The sequence below is a fragment of the Tinamus guttatus genome, unplaced genomic scaffold (assembly GCF_059628265.1).
Source record: "Tinamus guttatus ecotype Peru unplaced genomic scaffold, ASM5962826v1 Tinamus_guttatus_pri_ptg001272l, whole genome shotgun sequence".
Taxonomy (NCBI): Eukaryota; Metazoa; Chordata; class Aves; order Tinamiformes; family Tinamidae; genus Tinamus; species Tinamus guttatus.
The window spans coordinates 595,497-614,876 of record NW_028289806.1 but is presented as its reverse complement, the minus strand read 5'-3'; the positions used below and the strand labels follow the sequence as shown (position 1 = coordinate 614,876).

Here is a 19,380-nt window from a genome sequence, read left to right as displayed (position 1 = left end):
CCAGCCCCGAGCGGGGCAAAACTCCGGGTGTCCTCTAGGCTCAACTGCCTCTGGACTCAGCCCCAGCAAACCAGACTGTGCAACGGGGAGAATAAAATGGGGCTTGGGGACCAGGAACCGCTGCCATGCATCCTTCTGCCCAGGGGCGCACGGCTCCCATGCCCAGAGCCCTGCGGAAGGGCAGGAGCCGGGGAGGCCGGAGCAGGAACGAGGCGTCGGTGGTCACTAAACCTTTATTGCAGGGGCGCAGAGGCGGCGCAGGCCCGGACGAGCTCCTGCTCCGTCCCACGGCTCGCAACTCGTGTTTCCAAAAACTTGACATTTTTCTGTAAAAGGAGGCGGGAGCCACACGTGCCGCTGGTGGGTCCGGTTGCCGCATGGCGCTGCTGTGACATGGGGGTCCAGGCGCGTGTCGCTTCCCTGGGGCCCTGGCTGCGTGTGCGTGGCGGCTACTCGCCCAGGCGCAGGGCGCGCAGCTCGGCAGCCAGGCCCGCGTCCTCGGCGCGCTGCTCCGGCTCCTCCTCCCCTTCCTCCTCCTCCTCCTCGTAGGGGTATCCCGTGTAGCCACCCTCCTTCTTGCAGTACGTGAGGAACCTGGCGGCGCAGGGCAGGGGCGCACGGGGCTCCTGGGCACCGCGGCCCCTGTGTCCCACTGCCCGTGCCGGGCGGCCGGGCTCACGTGTCCCACTGCCCGTGCCGGGCGGCCGGGCTCACCTGCGCCAGTGGGGGTCCTTGCTGAGGACGGCCGGGTTGCCCACCACGATGAGCAGCGCCTCGGCCCGCGTGAGGGCCACGTTGAGCCTCTGCGGGAGAGGAGGGCGGGAGGGAGGCTGCGCCCGCGGGGTGGCCGCGCGGCGCCGGGGCGCGCGCTACCTTGGGGTTCTTGAGGAAGCCCAGCTGGAAGGTGTCGTCCAGGCGCAGGTAGGCGCTGCAGCTGCGCACGGTGGAGATGAGGACCACGCGCCGCTCCTGGCCCTGGAACTCCTCCACGGAGCCCACCTGCGCGGCACAGCGCGGTGAGGATGGGCGCTGGGCACCCCCGTGCCCCGCGCTGCCCCCGTCCCACCTTCAGCATCCTGATGTCCGGCAGCCGCCGCAGGTCGTGGTCCAGCACCGTGATGGCCCTCCGGATCTTCTCCACCTGCGCGAGCGGGTTGGAGCGGAGCGCAGCGGGGCAGCGCCGGCGCCTCCCGCCCGCCCTCACCTGCTTGCGGTAGGGCGAGATGACGCCGACGTCGGAGGGCGACGTGACGGGGCAGCCGCCCCGGCCCCCGCTCTGCAGCAGCTCCTTGAGGTAGTGCAGCAGGACGTCGATCTCGGCCGTGTTGAAGAAGGAGGGGCTGCGCGCCTCGCGCCGGTCCTCGCCGCACACGCCGTGGAAGATGATGGGGAAGCCCTGGGGGCGCGGGCAGGCGGTGGCACCTGTGGCCTCCCCGCGGCGCCCGCCGCCCTCGCGGCCTCACCTTGCGGGGCAGCGCGGGCCACGCGCAGTAGAGGTCCCGCGTGTCGCGTGCGTGGGCGCCGCAGGCCCTCAGCTCGCTCTCGTAGAACAGCTCGTTGGGCACCTTGAGGATGGCGGGGTGGGACCTGCGGCGGGAGGCGGCCGTGGTGGCGGATGCGGCGCCTTCCCCGCGGTGCCCTGGGCCCCGTCCTGTCCCCACCTGTAGTTCCAGAGCAGCTTGGTGACGAAGCAGGGGTCGTAGCCGCTGTCCGCCTTGGCGTAGAGCGGGTTGTGCCGCATGAGCCGCTCCAGCAGCGAGGTGCCTGCATGGGTCATTGTCACTGCCAGAGCCACCGCTGTGACACCACCCTCCCCGAGCCGCCACAGGGCACACGGTGGCACCAGCAGCACCGCATTAGGGCGCTAATCCCCCATCCTGCTCACCCAGGCCGTGCTGGGAGGCCAGCGGCGAGCGCAGCACGGGGCCCAGCTGCTGGGGGTCCCCGGCCAGCACGAGCTGCCCCCCGCCGGGGTTGCTGTCGGGGTCCATGGCGGCGAGGAGGCCTGTGCGAAGCCGGGCTCAGCGGCGGTGCCGGCGCGGGCAGCGCGGCCGCCCGGGCGCAGCTCACCTGCCACGGCCACTGCGCTCTCGGGCTCGGCCGCGTGGCCGCACTCGTCGATGAAGACGTGCGTGAAGTGTCCGGGTGGGAAGTTGGCCGACGCCAGCCTGGATGAGAGGGCAGTGGCTGTGGCCCTGTCTGCCCGCCACAGCTCCCCACGGCCGCTGTGCCCTCCCGGCCCGGCCCCGCGCACCTGCCTGCGGTCACCAGCGTGGTGACCAGGACGCGGTACCGCGCCAGGCGCGTCCTGCTCGGGTACACGTAGCGCTGCTCGCGCTCGTCCCAGTTGCAGCAGGGCTGAAAGGCAGCGCTGGGTGGGACGGCTGCCCCATGTCTGTGCAACGGGGATAGGGGCGCAGGCCTACCCGGATGTCGGCGGGCACCTCCTGCGGGCTCCGGGAGCTGGCCACGATCCTGTAGACGTGCTGGGCCGGGATGTCCTGGAGGAGGCGCTGGCACAGCAGGTCGGCGGCGCTGTTGGACGGGGCGCAGGCCAGGACGCGCGAGCCCTGCAGGCACGTGCACACCTACACGGGAGCGGGAGACGGTGGCAGCGCTGAGTCCCGGGGCCGGCGCGGTGGCGCGTTGCGACGGCCCCTCACCTGCTTGATGGCCTCCACGATGGTGACAGTCTTGCCGGTGCCGGGCGGCCCGAAGATGAGGTAGGGGGCTGGCCGGGACATGCCCGTGACAATGTGCGTCACCGCCCGGCGCTGCTCCTCGTTGTCCTGCAGCTTCTGGTCGAACCACCTGGGGAGCAGGAGCTGGGCCCGGGAGCACCGCGCGCGCCCGGCCCCTCCACCCGCTGCCGCCCCCGCCAGCGCAACGCGACTCACCGAGGCTGGAAGGCGCCGTCCAGCAGGGACTGCCGGCAGGAGGACGACGGGAAGAGGACGCGGGCCAAGCCGCGCTGCATGGCCAGGGCCACGGCCCGGTGCTGCACCTGCAGCGGCAGCCGGTTGAAGGTGAAGGTCACGTCGAAGCTCAGGTTGTCCAGAACCATCCTGTGCAGCCTGCGGGGAGCAGGGTGAGCAGAGCGCCGGGGCGGCCGTTGCGCTGCGCCCACGGCCCAGGCGCGCTCCCGCCAGCCCCGCGCGCACGCCGGGCCGCACGCCGCTCACTTGGAGGAGAAGCCCAGCTTGACCCTCTCCAGCTCCACGGCGTGCACGTAGCCCTTGTAGAGCACGAGCGGCGAGCGCTCCCGCTCGCTGCTGAGGCTGGCGAGGAGGTGGTCGCCCCGCAGCACCGACGGGCGGTTCTCGGCCACGCCGGGCACCTGCGCCACGCGGCCGGGTCACGCTGGGCACGTCCGCACCGTCCTGCCCGCCCCGTGCGCCCTGTACGCACGTCGAGGAGCAGCAGCGCCCCGTCCTGCGCCATGGTCACGTCCTGCATGTCGTAGCGCCGGATGTCCACCTCCATTTGGATCTCCTCCAGGTGCAGCAGCAGCTGGAACTTCTCCTGGTAGTTGTCTGGCTGCAGGGGGGCCTCCAGCAAGGACCTGCGGGGATGGGGAGGTTGCCCAGGGTGCAGCAGAGGGGCTGCAGCCCCTTCGGCACAGGGAGCCACCGGGGTGCATGGCCCGGCCGGGCATCGTCCTGCCGTGACACTCACTTGGTCGCAGCCCAGCTGGGGCTGGCGCCGGGGCCCTGCACGATGGCATCCTTGAGGCTCGTGGGGTAGGGGTAGGCGCCCAGCGGGACCTCCCTCTTCAGCTTGTTGTGCAGGTCACTGGGCACGGACACGGGGAGGCTGCGGGCTCTGCCAGCCCCGTGGCATCTCCCGGCCGGCGCTGCCGACGGCACCGGCGCAGCGGCAGCTCCCGCTCCAGCCCTACCTCTTGGGGGGCACCCCCTCCTCGGTGAGCACCGTGCGCGGGCGCCGCAGCCCGGCCTGGTAGGGCTCGTAGGGCGCCACCGGCCCCAGCTCCTTGGCCAGGGGGCTCTCGGCGACAGCGGCCAGGAAGCGCCCGATGGTGAAGGGCTCCCCGGTGTCGGCGCTGAACTCAAACACCAGCGTGGCCAGGAAGCAGCCGTGGCTGGTGGCCAGGCAGCGCGCCTGCACCGTGTGCGAGCCGCCTGCGAGGGGACGGCGTGAGCCCGTGCGGCGCCGCCGCAGCGCCCAGCGCACGCGGCCCGGCCTTACCTGGGGGCAGCAGCAGGGCCTGGCCCTGCGTCACGCCGTGCTCGTCCCACAAGGAGAACTCGCGCTGCGGCCTGAGCAGGCGGCAGCGCAGCAGCGTGGCGGGCGCTGCACTGCCGTTGTGCACGCGCAGCGCGGCCGTGCGCGCCTCGCCGGGGCGCAGCTCCACGCGCACGCTGCCCGCGCCCTCGTCGTGCTCCGATGTGATCTCCACGCCGCGCTTCCCGCGGACGAGCTCGGCCCTGCGGGCGCAGGCGGCTCAGCCGCTGTCCCGCGACTGCCCCGGCCCGCGGCAGCCCCGCTCGTACCTCTCGGCAGCGCGGCCCTTGGGGACGGAGCCGGGCTGCGGGGTGGACAACGAGGCCGCCGGTGCCGCCTCTGCGCGGGGTCGCCAGTACTGGTCGGCCACCACCACTCTCCTCTTCTCCTGCAAGGAGCAGCCGTGTGGGTGCATGGGGTGCACGGGGCACACAGGGGCCGGCACCGGCGGCCTCCCCTCCCTCACCTGCTTGAAGCGCACGGAGCCCTGGCGCACCTGCGCGCGTTGCGTCACCTTCAGCGCGAACAGGACGCAGGAGAAACCGGGCATTTTCACATCAGTGCTGCGCAGGGAAGAGGAGGGGCGTTTTGGCGGGGGGGCGAGCAGAGGCCGGGCTGGGGGCACCAGGGAGCAGGGTGGTGGCAAGGGGGGGGTCTAGCCAGTCCCCTCTGCTCAGGGAGATGAAGAAGGACCAGGACTTTGGCACCGCTCCCACTCCAGTGTCACATCCTGGCAGGCTGCCCCAGCAGGGACACGGCCCTTGCAGGACAGTGCAGCCATTCCCGCTGTGCCATGGCCATTCCCACTGTGCCATGGCCATTCCAGTTGTGCCACGGCCATTCCAGCTGTGCCATGGCCATTCCAGCTGTGCCATGGCCATTCCAGCTGTGCCACGGCCATTCCCGCTGTGCCACGGCCATTCCAGCTGTGCCCTGCCTGGCCACAGGACGCGCAGCCTCCACCCCAGCTGCTGACAGAAGGAATCTCTATAGCACAGGGCAGCTGCCTCCCTGTGGTGTTTCCTCACGCAGGGCTCATCCTTGTGACCTTCTGGCTGTTTGTCCCAGCCTTGGACAATGTTTAACAGTGGTGACACTGCTTGGGGGCACCACTCTGGGACGTTGTGGCCAGTGCTGGTGGCAGGAGCAGGAGCAGGTGGCCTGGGGCACCCAAGGAGGTGGCAGCAGAGCCATGCAGGCGCAGCCCGTGTCCGCAGGCAGGGCCCGTGTCTGCCTGGGCCAGCTCCGCTGCTCCCCACAGCCGCAGCCTGGCCAGAGAGCAGCAGCCCCACAGGCCACGCTGATCCCGCTGCTGGAGCGTGGGAAGCTCCAGGGACAGAGCTTAAGGTGCCCAGGTAGCTTCTCACTGCCCATGGAGCACATGCTACCCCAGCCCAGCCACCAGCGCCCAAGGAGAGCCCCAAGGCCCAGTCTGGCCGGGCCCGGCTGTCCCCATCGCCCTGTCTGGGCCGGGGTGACGCTGCTGGGGGAGGTAGGTGACGCTGGCTGGGAGCCGAGTGCTGCTGGCCGAGATGCTGCTCGGGACGGGGGGATGCTGCTCTGGGGAGGCAGGTGCTGCTGTCCGGAGCCTTCGTGATGCAGGCTGGGGACAGGGAGCTGCGGCTGGGGACGGGGCGGTGCTGCCGGGGAGGGGGGACCAGCCCGGGGCTCTCACCTGGCCCGAAACTCCTGCGTGTAGATGGTGCGCAGCGCGTCGCGCCGGCTCTCCTGCTCCCGGCCCGTGTCCCGCAGGAACTGCACGAAGTGCTCTCCGCAGCGCCTCGCCTCCGCCACGCTGCACCGCGGCATGGCCGGGCCGAGCGGGACCGCGCCGGGACCGCGCGGGGCTGAGCGGGACCGCGCTGGCCCGGGACAAGCCGAACGGGGCGGCACCGGGCCAAGCGGGGCCGGGCGGAGCGAGCGGGGCCGGGCGGCGCGAAGAAACGAAAGCGAAAGGGGCCGTCGAGGCGCCCGCCCCGTCGCGGCCGGACCGGGGCGGCCCCCACGCGCCGCGCGTGGGTGTCAGGGCCGACGGAGCCCCCGGCGGGTCCCTGCGCTGTGGGATCCACCCGTGACACGAGCGGGAGCCGCCTGCGGGGCCAGGAACGCGCGGGGACAGCCCCGACACGCGGGCCCGGAGCCGCGGCACCAAGTGCCCCGGAGCGGCGGGGCCGGCGGCTCCCGGGCCGAGCGGGTCCAGCCGCGGCGCGGCCGGGAGGGACGAGCGCGCCCCGCGCCCGCTGCTCCTACAAATAGGGAGCAGCAGCAGCAGCAGAAGCTGCTTCGTGTTCGGCTCTGCCCTGTTCTTTGTGCTCTAAACCTGCAGCTGCTCGGTGGGGCAGTGATCCCTGACCCAGTGCTGCAAGGTGGCCCAGGGATGGGGGTGCTGCTTGATGTGGCTTTTTTCCCCTTGGTGAGGTAAGGCTGCTGTTTTCACCCCGTTAGTTGCAGTGGGCAGTTCCTCTGGCCCATGTGCTACTGCCTGGAGGGGGCTTGCAGGCCGGGGCAGCCCCCAGGCTGCACCCTGGGCAGCTGCTCCCCACAGCCTGGGCAAGGACACGCTGCGTTTGAATGCTGGGACTAGCGGGGCTTGCTCTGGGGAGGCTGCCTGTGGTTAAACCTGCCTCTCAGCCTCCTGAGCAGGAGCAGCTGTTAGCCCCAAGGTCCTGTGGATCCTTCATCAGCTCTTAGAGCACTTCACAAATGGCAGGAGGGTCACTGTCCTACCTGGGGATTGTAGAAAATGGGGCATAGGTAGGAAAATTAGCCCAGGTCAGAGGTCTGTGTGTTAAAGGTTCTGTTTTCCAAGTTCTGGAGTTCATAAAATGACTTTCTCCTCAGTCTGTTGGCATTGTAGGTGGAGCCCTGACGCTCTAAGCTTTGCTCTCCCGAGCAGATAGGGGAGCCCTTATCGCTGCGGCCCCGGGGGCAGGCAGGGTTCCTGGCCGCAGGAGCGGGACAGGAGAGCTGCGTTTTGCTCTGCTCCCCTGCGGTGCCTTGACCTCGTGCTGTCCGGTTTCGGGACCGCAGCAGAACCAGCCCAGTACGTATGTTAGTCTCTAGCTGGCCTGTCTTGTGTGAAACTCCTGCTCTCAAGTGGAGAGCAGCTGGTGGCTTTAGAGATTAAAACGCCAGTAGGTGTCACCAGCACCTGTGTAACGCCTTAATCCCTGTGAGCCAGCCGTGCCAAGCTCCTGCCTTCCCAAGGAAGAAACAGGAGCCGAGGACCCTCTAGACCTAGGATCATCTGGGCCTGTGCAGTAGTGAAGGACGAGTGAAGGGTTTGAGAGGCGATGGGGAGTGAGCTGGCCCTAAGGAACGGCCAGGTAAAGTCTGGAGAAGGGAGAGGAGAGGGTCTCGGTGCCGGGGAGCCGGGCGCAGCCTGCAGCGCCGGACACGCGGCGAGGAAGGACGAGCTCTGGAGATAAGGCTGTGCGCGGCGGAGCTTTATCTCGGGCCGCTTCAGCCCCGCATTCCTGGGATTGCTGCGCGCTCGTCCGTCTGGGAGCGCGGCCACGGCCGCTGGGCGCCCGCGCGCGGGGCGCTTCGTTGTGTCTGCGGCTGCAGGGAGGGAACGTTTGGCGCAAACAGCCAGCGGCGCCGGGGCCAGCAGGACAGGACAAGTCTTGCTTTGTGCTCTGCACCGACACGGGACGTAGCTGGTGGTTCATGTTTAACAGCTTCGTACAAGCATGAACCCACGTAGGTGCTATAATAAGATACAAATTAGTGGGGAAAAATTGAGCTATGTGACTATTTTTCATCTAACTTAAAAGTTTGATTTTGCAAGCAATCTGGTTTGTTTTCAGGCTACCTAAAATATCACCTGCAGTTTTGCTTTGATCAGGATTTTTACAGAAGTGAGACTGTAGAAGGACAGACACAAATGGCTTTAAAGCAGACTGGTGTATTTCTACTAGACTGTTTCCTACAGAGGGTACCTTTGGGTCAGGCTTAACAGTAAATACGTTTTATTTGGAAAAATTATCTCGCAGAGGACAGCACACTGACACACTGCGCTATCAAAGCCTGCAGGGTAACGCACAGGCAGCCCCAGCCCTATCTTCCCAACCCCTTTCCTTGGGAATGTCAAAATAGGAAGACACCAGCCATTTAAAAACAACTTGTGGGAAGGCCAAGTGAGGAACAAGTGTAAATGAAGTGAATTAACTAGTGGGACTTCGCTCTACAGTGAATCCCCTCTGAGAAGGTATCCGCATGCCCTCCAGCCTCCTGCTAGAAGCAGCATCTCGGGAAGGTTGCTTTTGATTTTTACAGAAGAACAAAGCAGACCAAGCTTTGAGAGCAGCGAAAAGATTGTGCAGATTGTGCCCAACATCCCCATTAAGTGTAAGAAGAAACTGGCCAAAATAGAGACAAAAGGGAAAGTTTTTCTCTCACTTTGGTGCAAGTTTATTTATCATTTTTACACTATCCATTCATACACCTGTGATACAAACTCTAGGAACCTGCCACAAAGCATTAAAGCACAACATACCTATTATTCTGTAGACATTTGCATTTTCAATCTCCATCCAGACTAAAGGGGTCAACAGTGATCCCATCCAAAAGAAGAAACTTAGTTCTATAAAAATGCAGATGTCTGATAACCGTACATACATGAGGGAGGGGACAGCAAAAATGTTCACTTACAGGGAACATGGCTCAAATCTTCATATTTAAAAAAAAAAAAGCTACCTCCCTGGAAGAGCTGGCTGAGTAGGGATTTCTGTAGGGAAACTTGTAAACTTATTTCATATAGTAAAACCTAAGCCTACAGGCTTTTTGCTTTGTGGAGGTCAGTAGTAAGGATACGTGGGAGAACTTACTGTCTTTTGCATTTATTACGTCTTGCAGCAGAGTGCCTTGAGCTGTTGGCAGAATCAACAAACTTACGGGAGTACCTGGAGTGCTGGATGTGGGCGCAGGGAATGCTCTGCACCCTCGGCTGGACTTGTTATAGGGCTTTTGGAGCTAGGAAGTTTTCCAACCAGTTATAATGACTGAAAACAGCTGTATTTCTGAAACATGAATGTGGCTTAATTAAAATGACCTACCAGTAAATGCAGTCACAAAAGGAAGTTTATATGGCAGGGAACACAAGCCACAGACACTGCTATTTGTTCCACAGTTCTCTCTGAGGCTAGAAAACTTGTTAACTTTGAAAGCCCTAGAAAAATGCTGCATTGGTTTAGAAACCATCTACTTGGCATAAGATCACATTTCTTTTTGTGTTCTTTTTGCACACAAACATCCAATAAATCTCATTTTATGCATTAAGCATTCTGCATTTCTTTGCCAATCTTGTAGCTGAGGATCTTGTTCCAGTCGATCTTGGTGCGGGTGACAGGCAGCTGCCGGCGTAAGGCCTTGAACGTGGTGTCTGACATGGTCTGGTAGTTCTCACTGATGGCTGTCTGTAACGGCAAGTGGGTTCAGTTACAGCAGTGACAGAATTCTCTGAAGAAACAGGGCTGTTACGGCCCTTTCTGTAAGGGGAAGGCACGCTGCCAATTAACTAACAATGCCAAGTCACCAGTGTGTGCCCAAGAAAAGGGTTTCTATGAAACTCTTGTGAATGTAGTAGTTTTTCTTTAAGGTGTCTGTTTTGCATCAAATCTCCCTCCTGCACACAGGCTGGGACAACATAAAATACTGTCTCCCATGTCCTTGTTAATGTTTTTTCAGGTGTGACAGAGGAAAAATTTAGATTTGCCCACACCCCTTCCCTGTTTGTTCCAGATCATTTGTAATACTTTAGAATAACTACATGGCAAGCTTTCATTAACAGCAACATATAGCTTTAATACTTTAATCTGTCACCAAATATAACTGCTCTTTCCTAAGTAATTCTTACAGTCAGTACAATGTTTAGTTAGAAACAATTGGTGGTCATGTTTGTGTTAACTGTAAATGGACACTGATATGATTCCATCACATTTTTTAACAATGTCTGCTCTTACCTGGTACTCATTTTCTGCATTTTCTATTATCTTAATGAATTCCTTAGCTGTCTGGACATCACTCTACAGAGCAAAGGGGAAAATATATATATTTATATATACAGACATAAACGTTACTCAATATAGTTCTTGTGAAATGACAGGCTGCATATGCATGGAGTGCACAATATCAGCAGCTTTCACCTCCTGTTAGTAGCAGGGCTCCTTTTAATTATTACGGGGCAAGATAGAAGCAGGGATTAGTTAGAACTTTTGCTCCAAGCTGAACAGGGCTGCACCCTAGTGTGAGCAACAGGAAAGTAGAGCTTCATTGACCTGGATTGAGGGATTTTGTGACTGTTGCTCCCTCTACTGTCACTACAGGACTGTTACTCAGTGAGTTGCTCATACTATTTTTCCCTTGCACATAGATGGAAAGGTATATTTGGTTTCTCTTTAACTGGCATTACTGTGATAACTAACCCACAGCAAATGAACATTTAACATTGCAATTTAAGCAATAAAGGAACCTCCTTTCCATGTGATTCTATAGCTACACAGACTACTCACCCTAAAATTACACTGGTTTTCATAAAGAGTTAAGAGGGTGTAGTCATACAAGTGTATATTTGGTGAGAGGTTTAAAAAAGAAAATAATGGATTTAAAAAAAAAAAAAAAACTTCTATCATACTTACTGAAACTTGTATGGAGTCCTGGATATCTTTATGACTAACCAGTTGAACATTACCATCTTCATAATAATGAACCTGAACCAAGACAGATGACATAGGTTATCATTAACACTCATTTTATAAACCCTAGAGCCCCCAAATGCTACCAGAATGGCACAACAGCATTGTTGTGCCAGTCTTCTCTGCTTACGTGGAGACTAAAAGCAGGATGGATTTTCTAAAAGGTTTCATTCTTTGTCAAGCCTGTTCAAGATTATGTTAATGCAGTAAACCCCTAGAGTTGAAATAAGAGCAATTATAAAAGAATTCATGGTATAGATTTTAGCCCTATAAAGTGAAGCAGACTTGGAGGCATATAGGGTAATGCTATGTATTAAATCACAGGCCAGATTTTAGGCAATGTTTAAAATGCTAAAGTTCTAAAAATTAATTTCTTGATTCATATAGTTTAATAGCATCTTGGTTCTAAAAGGACATCTTGGTTGTATTTCGGTCTCTCATTTTTGAGCCAAACAGCTCAATATAAGAGACGGAGCAATGCAGCTTCTCTAGTTATTGCTGGGCAGTGTAACTCACCTGGATCTTGAGCACAGCAGCCACCTGAGCTGTGGGTGGTGTGATGGTAAACTTCCACTCTGACCTCCAGCGACCATTCCTAAAAACAACCACACCACGAAGCCTGTATTTACAGTATGTTCTGACAACAAAAAGAGCCGTATCAGCAAGACTGTGTTTATTCTGTAGCCTTCCTATTGTTCTGTGATCAACATTAAAGTGCCTAATACGGCGCTGAGTTTCCATTCCTAAGGCACAGTGCGGAACTGTGAAGCTTCAAGCTGGCTCTGGTGCTCAGGAATATGTAAGGGGATAAGTATCCAGCTCTGCTAATGATTTTCTCTCTGGATAGGGCACCAAGCTATTACTGAAGCTTTTAGGGAAGTGCCAAGGGGCCTGCACGGAAATCAGATCACAACAAGTAGAATTGACTGGGAAGCCCAAAACTACTTGGCTTTCAGACCGTCAGAGCCAGACAGAGGAAGAGTTTGTTTGAGGTCTAGGAAAGGAAGAAAATACAGTATGTTTAAATAGTCTTACCAAAAGTTTTTGGGCTGGAACTGGTGGCTCTCAATACAGGCAATAATTGTCTGCTGACCATCTATAGATTTACCATAAACCTGTATTTAGAAAAAGTTAAAAGAGGTTGTGTAATACACACCACAGGAGCTGTGCAGAGCTATCTTCTGTTCTTGAGAGCATTTTGGAGGCTCGGTGTTGTGCTATGGCTCTGGGCATGCACACCACTAGCCAACTTCTAGCACTTCTACTTGCAAGTATGTGCAAATTAGGCCTCCTTTTCCTTAACTGCAGATATTAAGGTGCAGTGCAGTCATGCCTATGAGCAAGTAGGGTCTAATAAGGCTTTACTACCATGCTCATGTAAATATATTTGTGTCCTTTTTTGAACAAATTGCTCCAAAATAAGGAAAAATAATACAGAAATTAGTAAAAGTGGACTTGCTGACCAGCAGGACTGCTCAGTACAATGGCCCTTTAAAGGGGACAGAAGTAAAGTTTTCAATGAAACAAAATGGATACTCAACAGTACAGAAGCCATTGGGGTAATGATCTTTCACATATGCTCTTAATGCACTGTCACAGGCATCTCTCCATGGTTTTAAAGCTGCTTCTGTGTCCTCAGGCTGGGGGTCACTTGCTTCTTTCCTTAAATGATCAAACTTAAAAGAAAGTTTGTTTCTTGGGTCTAAAAATCTGCCATTTCCCAGATCACCATGCTCTGTGATTAAGACCTAGAAGATAAGAGTGCAAATTAAGTAACACTTATGCTGCTATAAATGCGTTGGTTTGGGTTTCTCCCTGACCAGTGTCTCAATGGATTATTTCATTGATCTCTAGCATCTTGTAAAAAAGCAAAGACCTTTAGCAGTAATCTCAATTAAGGATAGAATAGCTGCAGTGAGACTGTAGGTAAACTCTGGCTCTTCACAGTAATATTGGACTTAGTCTTTTGTTCCAGAAATGGCTGTATGCAGTAATGTTGTATGTATTTAGCTTAAAGTTACAATATAAATAGGTGGCTTATCCAGAGGTTAAAGAAAAGCCTGAGCCATTCTGGAAATACTGTTGTTCTCAAGCTTGTCTCTATAAGAGACATTAAAAAGGGAAATGCAAAACATTTTATTGGTGTCGCTTGGATACTATTGGATTGCTATTATCAAAGATGTGTGTTTAAGGTAGCCGGGGATAGTTAAAAATGAAGACAGTGGACAAATGCTATTAAGAATTCACTATTGATTTCAGTGGGAACTTAGCATGCAGTAACATAAGGAGTTGTAAATGAGCTTTAAATGAATAGCAGTCTTTAATCATTCAAACTCTAACTAGGCTCTCAATGACTTCAGCATCCTTTACTTAAGGAACAATAAATTAGTTACCAGTTAGTAACAGACAAAGCTTTAAGAGAACAATTCATCTACACTTCTTTTGTACCCCTGAAGTGTACAAAAACCACAACAAAAAACTTGTGTACCTGATCATCATATCCTTCTATCTTCACCGGAGTGAACTGATCCATGTTATACTGTGCAAACGCACTGTCGAGAATTGAAACAACATGAGCTCTAACTGGATAGAGTTATTTTTCACGCAGGAATAAGTTAAACAAGAAAAATGTCCAACTTAGTATTTTGCAAACAATACACACCAGGCCTCTTACAAGATTTTCAGTTTTTTATTAGTGATAGCTATAAAAACTCAACTCTAAAGCAAGGTTTATTTAGTGATAACCAGGAAAATACAGAGTTCAGAAACAGAACTGTGCCTAAGGGAATATGAGTAGGCCAAGGCAAAACAGAGGCATACAAGCTGCAATTCAGTAGTGTGCTAAACAAACAGAAGTTGACTAATTTATGACAATTTTCTGTTGTAAAAACCTCTGAGAGACACGTCACGTAGCTCAAAGTAAACTCTGGCATCAAAAAACTTGTATGCATAACCCTTGGGTGCCTTCTGATGAGACTAAGCATCAGAAGATATTTTGAAAACATTTTTTGAGAGTAGTTCTTAGAAGCAAAACAACCTCTGGCTAAGGATTGCTCAGTATTTCAGGATTCATTTGCTTTACAAATCATGTTTCACCAAGATCACACATTCCTGCTGCAATTAAATGTTTTAGCCTGTAAATGTTTTGGCCTTTACAGCATGCATTCCAATTTTAGCCCTTTTAAAGGAATCTGCCATGCCTTTCATTGTATTTTTCTGAAGGAGAAGTTACAGTAGATTTTTCTCAACACCACAAATAATTCATTGCAGAATGAGGAGTCTAAGAAAACATATGTGTTTAAGATGCTAGTTTAGTGTATTTTTGAAATGGATACTTACTGTGCTGCTCCTTCCCTGAGAAGATTGTCATTGCTAAGCAATAATCTGACATCTGGAAAAGAAAATATCCAAATTATTAGAATTTTTTGATGAGATGTTTTTTCTCTTGCATTTCATCCTTAGCTGTACAAATACAACCATTAAAATGATTAAATCATTTCATTAAGCATATGTAGTCACAGAATGACAGTATTCTCTCTCTCATTTGTAGTTGTTCGCCTTAAAAGGTGAATGATATAGCTATAAACCTTCATAACAACTGAAACACTAGGGAAACCCAACAGATCATTCTTCTTTGTTCACTTACCATTGAAAACTTCATTAAATTCTCCAGGGGGTGCGTGAGTGATGAATTTTGCAGCTATGCGCACCTACAATAAAGCAAAAGAGTAATTAGAGATTCTCTTGAGCAAAGACCAGATATAACTGGTAACAACAGCTACAACCTACACTGAAGCAACTCACCAACAAATACAACTCGGACAGTAAGAGGGGCTGCTAGACTTGGGGAAAGACCGAGACATGCCTTTTCAAAATGAGAACAGTCTTATACAAGACCGGATTTTTTTGGGTGCCCCTCAGCAGGACAACTCTAAATATACTCAGGAAAATGTGCAAATTTCACACGGGCACCGTGAAAATGCAAGCTGTTCAACCTGCACAGCACCAGCTTAAGAACATCAGTCTGGCTAGCCCCTTCTCTTGGCGATACTACTAAACAGTGGCTTTTTCCAATCCCTATTAATAAGCACAAAGCCATTCCAAGATACAAAGAATAAGAAACCCCTGTGGTAGGTCATGCTGTAACTAGATAGAAGCCTGCAGCACAGGCGGGTAGCTACGGAGTTTCCAACACACATTGTGAGACTCAGGGATTCCATGTGATGCGACTGTTTGTGCTGCTGCCTGGCTGAAGGAGATGCCACTGACGAGCAGCAAGCGAGGACTGAGAGGTTGATCCCTCTAGGAACAGAACAGTAAATCAATTACATCGACTACCATGGGACTGCCGTCCGAGGTAATTATGTTTCGCAGCCTTTGAAAAGACAGTGATGTGTTCAGAGTGCAGAGGGCAGTACGGAGATGCAAAGGAAAAGGATGAAAACTGACAGAAATGTGGAATGTGATGGAAAGCTCCAAAATGAATCTGACAAGTCAACAGAAACGGACAGCGCCGCAGAAACAAATGGCCAAACATCCTCAGATGAGTTTCTTTGTTCCTCTTGTGCAGCCCTGGTCACTCCTAGCGCCCCGAGCGGCGGGGCCAAGATCTGGCCATGCCTGACCTCGTCAGGGGAAAACTTTGAGGCAAATCACCCCCTGCAATGCAGACCCCCCAAACCTCAGTGGGGACCGGGAGATCCTGCCCTGTTGAGTCCTGTGCTCCACCAAGCTAAGGACACGTCGTCTCCCAAAAACCCTCCAGAGAGGGGCAAGGCTAGGACAAGGACGAGCAGGGGTATAGCCCAGGACGGCCTTCATGAGCACGGGAATGATCAGAAAGTCGGCCAGCAGCGGCGCTGGCTCTTCCTGGGGATTCTGACCGCTCTAGTTACTGTAAGTATTCATCTGTGGATCGAGAACGAACACCCAGAGCAGGGGCCTCTCGTTCGTCTGAACTCTCCTTGTCCTGCGCAGGGCACATGCTGCAGCCTGGCTAACAGCAGCCACAAAGAAACTCCTCTGAAGGAACTAAGCGATCAGCATCGGGGACAGCAACATCACAGTCTTTGGGAATACAAGGCTGCAACACCCAAGCCAACGCTGTTCTTGCTGCATACATTAAGCACTTCTCCAAGACTTGGAATATTATATTTATACTATTTTGATTACACAGAAACATTTTTGCCTTTCATCCACACTGTATGTCCTGTGTCAGAAAATGGAGCAGGTGCAGACAAGAAACTTTCAGATCTTAAACCTCCTACTTGGAAGCAATGGAGGAAACTTCTGTTTAAGCTCACCTTGGCTTATCAATTAGTTGCTGAATTTGCCTGGAGCTGGCTGGGGATTCATTACTGGACATCGTGGTTTCTTGTTGTCAATGCCATGCTACTCTCTGTGTTAGAGCTACTGTCTGTTTGGAATCTCTGGTTAAGAAAGGAACTGCAAACTATTCCGTGCAGAGCATGCAAGCACTTCTGGCACGTGTTCTCTCAAGGATTACTTGGTGCCGTTCTGTGGCATCTTATTCCTTCATTTATCTGGAAGTATGCATTTTATTGGAAATTGTACTGCAGCCCAGTCATAAACTTTCACAAAATAGTGAAAGAACTAAGGAATTTGGAATTGCCGGTAATGCAGTAAATATCTGAGAAAGCAAAAGGAGAATACCTGTTTGTGAACACTGAAGCTGGAACAAGAAAACCCATTTTCTGTTAAAGAGAATAAAAATGCACTGTTCTAAAATCCAAAATGCACGTTTTGTGTTATTAGAATCCAGGTGCCCTAGGTATCGATCCTGTTCAAACTATTTATCAATCCTCAACAGACGGTTATGGTTTTAGTAATCAAGTACTTGTGGCTTTTACAGTACCGAAGAGAATAAAATCCTCCTGGACAAGACTCGGAAGACAGGATACGTCACAAAATTGAACCTCTCAGAATGATATAAAATGTACTTGCTCCTCTTGGTCTTCCAGGTTTTAATTAAGAATGGTTGTGATGCCTATCACTGCTTAAAAGCAAGCTATGAAAGGAAATATGCCTCCTTCCAACAGTATCAAACAGCAACTCCATCTTAGCTGGACAGAGCTAAGACTGAAATTAAACAAACACAGTAAGGGTTCCATATTTCAAACATCACAAAAACACCTATGGACGAAGCAAACGCCACAAGCGAAAGTTGGTTGTTTCTCTAAAGTATCTCTAGCCCTGCCTCTCCTTCGGAGCAACACAAAACAATACAATGCATTTATGTCAAACTACTGAAATCCAGAGTGAAACGGGGGCAACTGACTGTAGGAGTGAAGCGATTCATGTCAAACATTTGAATTGTTGTTTCTTGGTGCTTTCAGAGTTGGTTTGTTTCAAGGGCTGTTGTCACCCTGACAGGATGTTCACTCGCAGAAGCATGAAAAGACTTTCTGCAAGCTGACCTATTTCCTGGCTCCTCGCTACCATGTTGGGTAGTCTCAGTCAGCCAGCAAAAAGCAGCTTCCTTTTTCTACAATGAAAGTATCTGAGAAGGAAGCGACACAGCCATTAGCTCGAGACAGCAAAATGGCAGCAAAAGCACCTTACACAGGCAGTAAGATGCAGTTCAGTTGGCCCTGCACTAGGTTGTGTCCTTAGCTTGCTTAAAAGATGCCTGCAGGGAATAAAGAGCTGGTGCTTGCAGAAGGAAGGGTCGACTCCTTTGGTTGTTTTTGATTGCTTGCTTTGCATTTTCTTAAAGCAGCGGCAAACTCAAGACTTCGTTCTCAAAACCTGTACCAGCAAAACACCCTGCATAATAGAGCTTTACTTTTATTTTTCACACCAAATACAATGACAACTACAGTTTCAGCAGTTGGAATGAAATTCAGCCAAAGGACAACAGACCAAACATATATCTTATACAGCACTGAATAAATTTCAGCTATGTGGTAAAGACCAAAAGATTCCTGTTCTGCAAAATTTATTTCAAACAGTGTGCATAGGCTGTTAACTAACATCTCGAGTCGACAGCACTTAATCGTATCATATGAAAACATTAAGCTAAACCTTCAGTTACTTAGTTAATACAGGCTAAGTTGTAACAAGTATTGGTTAACAATTGGACCGTGCAGCAGGGCGGTACCATAAAGGCTACTCCTCGCTCCCATGCACACTGTGGCCTTCCCAATGGAAGGCGCGGGCGCCTAGCGCCGCCGCGGAGCCCGGGCCGCGGCTCTCCGTGGCCGCCCCGCCCCGCCCGTTGCGTTCCGGTCTGGTCCCGTCCGTTCCGGTCCGGTCCGGTCCGGTCCGGTCCTACCTTCTCCTCGTCCGACACCCGCTCCTCGAAGTCGGCCATTTTGGCAGCGCTGGGAGCGGAGCGGCCCCGCGTGTGGCACGCCGGGAGCGGCGCGCGGCGCCGGGGCGGGGCCGGAAGCGCCGCCCGCGCCATGTTGGCTACGGGTACCTGCCGCCGGGACCGCCATCTTAGCGCGGGGCAGGGGCGGTGGAGCGCGGTGGTGGGGCCGCACATCCACCGCAGCGGCGATGCCGGGGCCCAGGGGCCGCCCCGGGGCCAGGGGCCCCCGCGCCGGCAGCCCCGCGCCGGGCAGGTAGGTAGGGAAGAAGGAAGGAAGGGGGCCCGTGGCGCCCCGCCCCGCCGCGCGGCCCGCCCCGCTCCCGTGGTGCCCCGCGGCGGCGGCCATGGCGGAGGGCGGCGGGCGCTGGGAGCGGCTGCGGCGGCGGGCGCTGGGAGCGGCGCCCTGGGCCCGCGCGCTCGGCGCGGCCGCCGCGGGCCTGGCGCTCTGCTACGCGGCGCTGCGGCTGCCGCTGCGCCTGCGCGACGCGACGGCGGCCGGTGAGGCGCGCGGCACCCCCGGGCGGGCGGGCGGGCGGCCCCGCAGCAGCGGCCCTGCCCGTTGGGCTGCGCCGCCCGTTGTGTCTTGGAGCTCTCTTAAACGCCGCGTAAAAAGGGGCTTTTTTAAAAAAAGGTGACCTTCCTCGGCGGCCTTGCCAGCACTGAGCTGGAAATTGTATCAAAACGAGAACTCTCGCTTCAGATTGAGATAAGATAGTGCATTGACGTGGCGGGCCGTTTTCCAGCCGCCGCGCAGGGAGCTGAGGGTGCAGCCGCCTTTATCCCGGCGTCTGCGCGGAGGTTTTCAGGGGGTCTGTGACTCACCGGTGTTATGGGCAGCTTGAGCAAAAAGCTGGCAGGTGGGAAGGGTTCTCCAACAAAATAACTGTTGTCCATTGAGCTACCAAGGCTTTGCTGTGTTTCATGTTTGCATAATATTTTATACAGTCTTTCTTGATTAAAAACAAGGCCATTGGGGTTTTGGGTTGTGTTTATAAACTCTGGTTTTGCTTCTCTTAACAGTGACTGTGTTCTTAAGCACTTTGACACCAAAATTCTACTTTGCACTTACTGTGACTTCATCCTTTATTTCTGGACTGATATTTGTAAGTA

The 19,380-nt window shown here is 54.6% G+C and overlaps 2 protein-coding genes and 1 pseudogene across 2 annotated transcripts; 1 reads left to right on the top strand and 2 right to left on the bottom strand.

The window, feature by feature from the left end:
* Positions 1-449: 449 nt before the first annotated feature.
* On the bottom strand, positions 450-6,051 carry MOV10 (Mov10 RNA helicase). Its single transcript, XM_088538935.1, has 21 exons — positions 5,918-6,051; positions 4,709-4,805; positions 4,512-4,630; positions 4,207-4,445; positions 3,899-4,139; positions 3,676-3,792; positions 3,409-3,562; positions 3,183-3,337; positions 2,898-3,074; positions 2,664-2,811; positions 2,427-2,588; positions 2,255-2,358; positions 2,071-2,168; positions 1,886-2,005; positions 1,662-1,764; positions 1,464-1,587; positions 1,205-1,396; positions 1,067-1,141; positions 874-999; positions 715-803; positions 450-594 (listed from the first exon to the last, which is right to left on the bottom strand). The coding sequence occupies exons 1-21, from the start codon at positions 6,049-6,051 to the stop codon at positions 450-452; spliced, it is 2,919 nt and encodes a 972-aa protein (XP_088395061.1).
* A 2,580-nt stretch (positions 6,052-8,631) lies between these two features.
* On the bottom strand, positions 8,632-18,317 carry CAPZA1 (capping actin protein of muscle Z-line subunit alpha 1). The gene is made up of 10 exons (XM_010216823.2): positions 18,232-18,317; positions 14,584-14,647; positions 14,277-14,328; positions 13,426-13,489; positions 12,479-12,685; positions 11,973-12,052; positions 11,454-11,532; positions 10,881-10,952; positions 10,206-10,268; positions 8,632-9,659 (listed from the first exon to the last, which is right to left on the bottom strand). The coding sequence occupies exons 1-10, from the start codon at positions 18,268-18,270 to the stop codon at positions 9,519-9,521; spliced, it is 861 nt and encodes a 286-aa protein (XP_010215125.1). The 5' UTR covers positions 18,271-18,317; the 3' UTR covers positions 8,632-9,518.
* LOC148590539 (bifunctional apoptosis regulator pseudogene) lies at positions 15,277-16,739 on the top strand (annotated as a pseudogene).
* Positions 18,318-19,380: the final 1,063 nt, after the last annotated feature.

Bases quoted from the DNA above. Each gene is read 5' to 3' on its own strand.
- MOV10 (XM_088538935.1), bottom strand. From the start codon at position 6,051: ATGCCGCGGTGCAGCGTGGCGGAGGCGAGGCGCTGCGGAGAGCACTTC. The intron at 2,006-2,070 runs GTGAGCTGCGCC...GGCTTCGCACAG, and splicing joins GAGCGCAGTGGCCGTGGCAG to GCCTCCTCGCCGCCATGGAC. The intron at 1,765-1,885 runs GTGAGCAGGATG...TGACCCATGCAG, and splicing joins GGCCTCCCAGCACGGCCTGG to GCACCTCGCTGCTGGAGCGG.
- CAPZA1 (XM_010216823.2), bottom strand. From the start codon at position 18,270: ATGGCCGACTTCGAGGAGCGGGTGTCGGACGAGGAGAAG. The intron at 13,490-14,276 runs GTAAGTATCCAT...AATTCTCGACAG, and splicing joins CTCAGGGAAGGAGCAGCACA to TGCGTTTGCACAGTATAACA. The intron at 10,269-10,880 runs GTAAGTATGATA...TTTGCTCTGTAG, and splicing joins AGGACTCCATACAAGTTTCA to AGTGATGTCCAGACAGCTAA.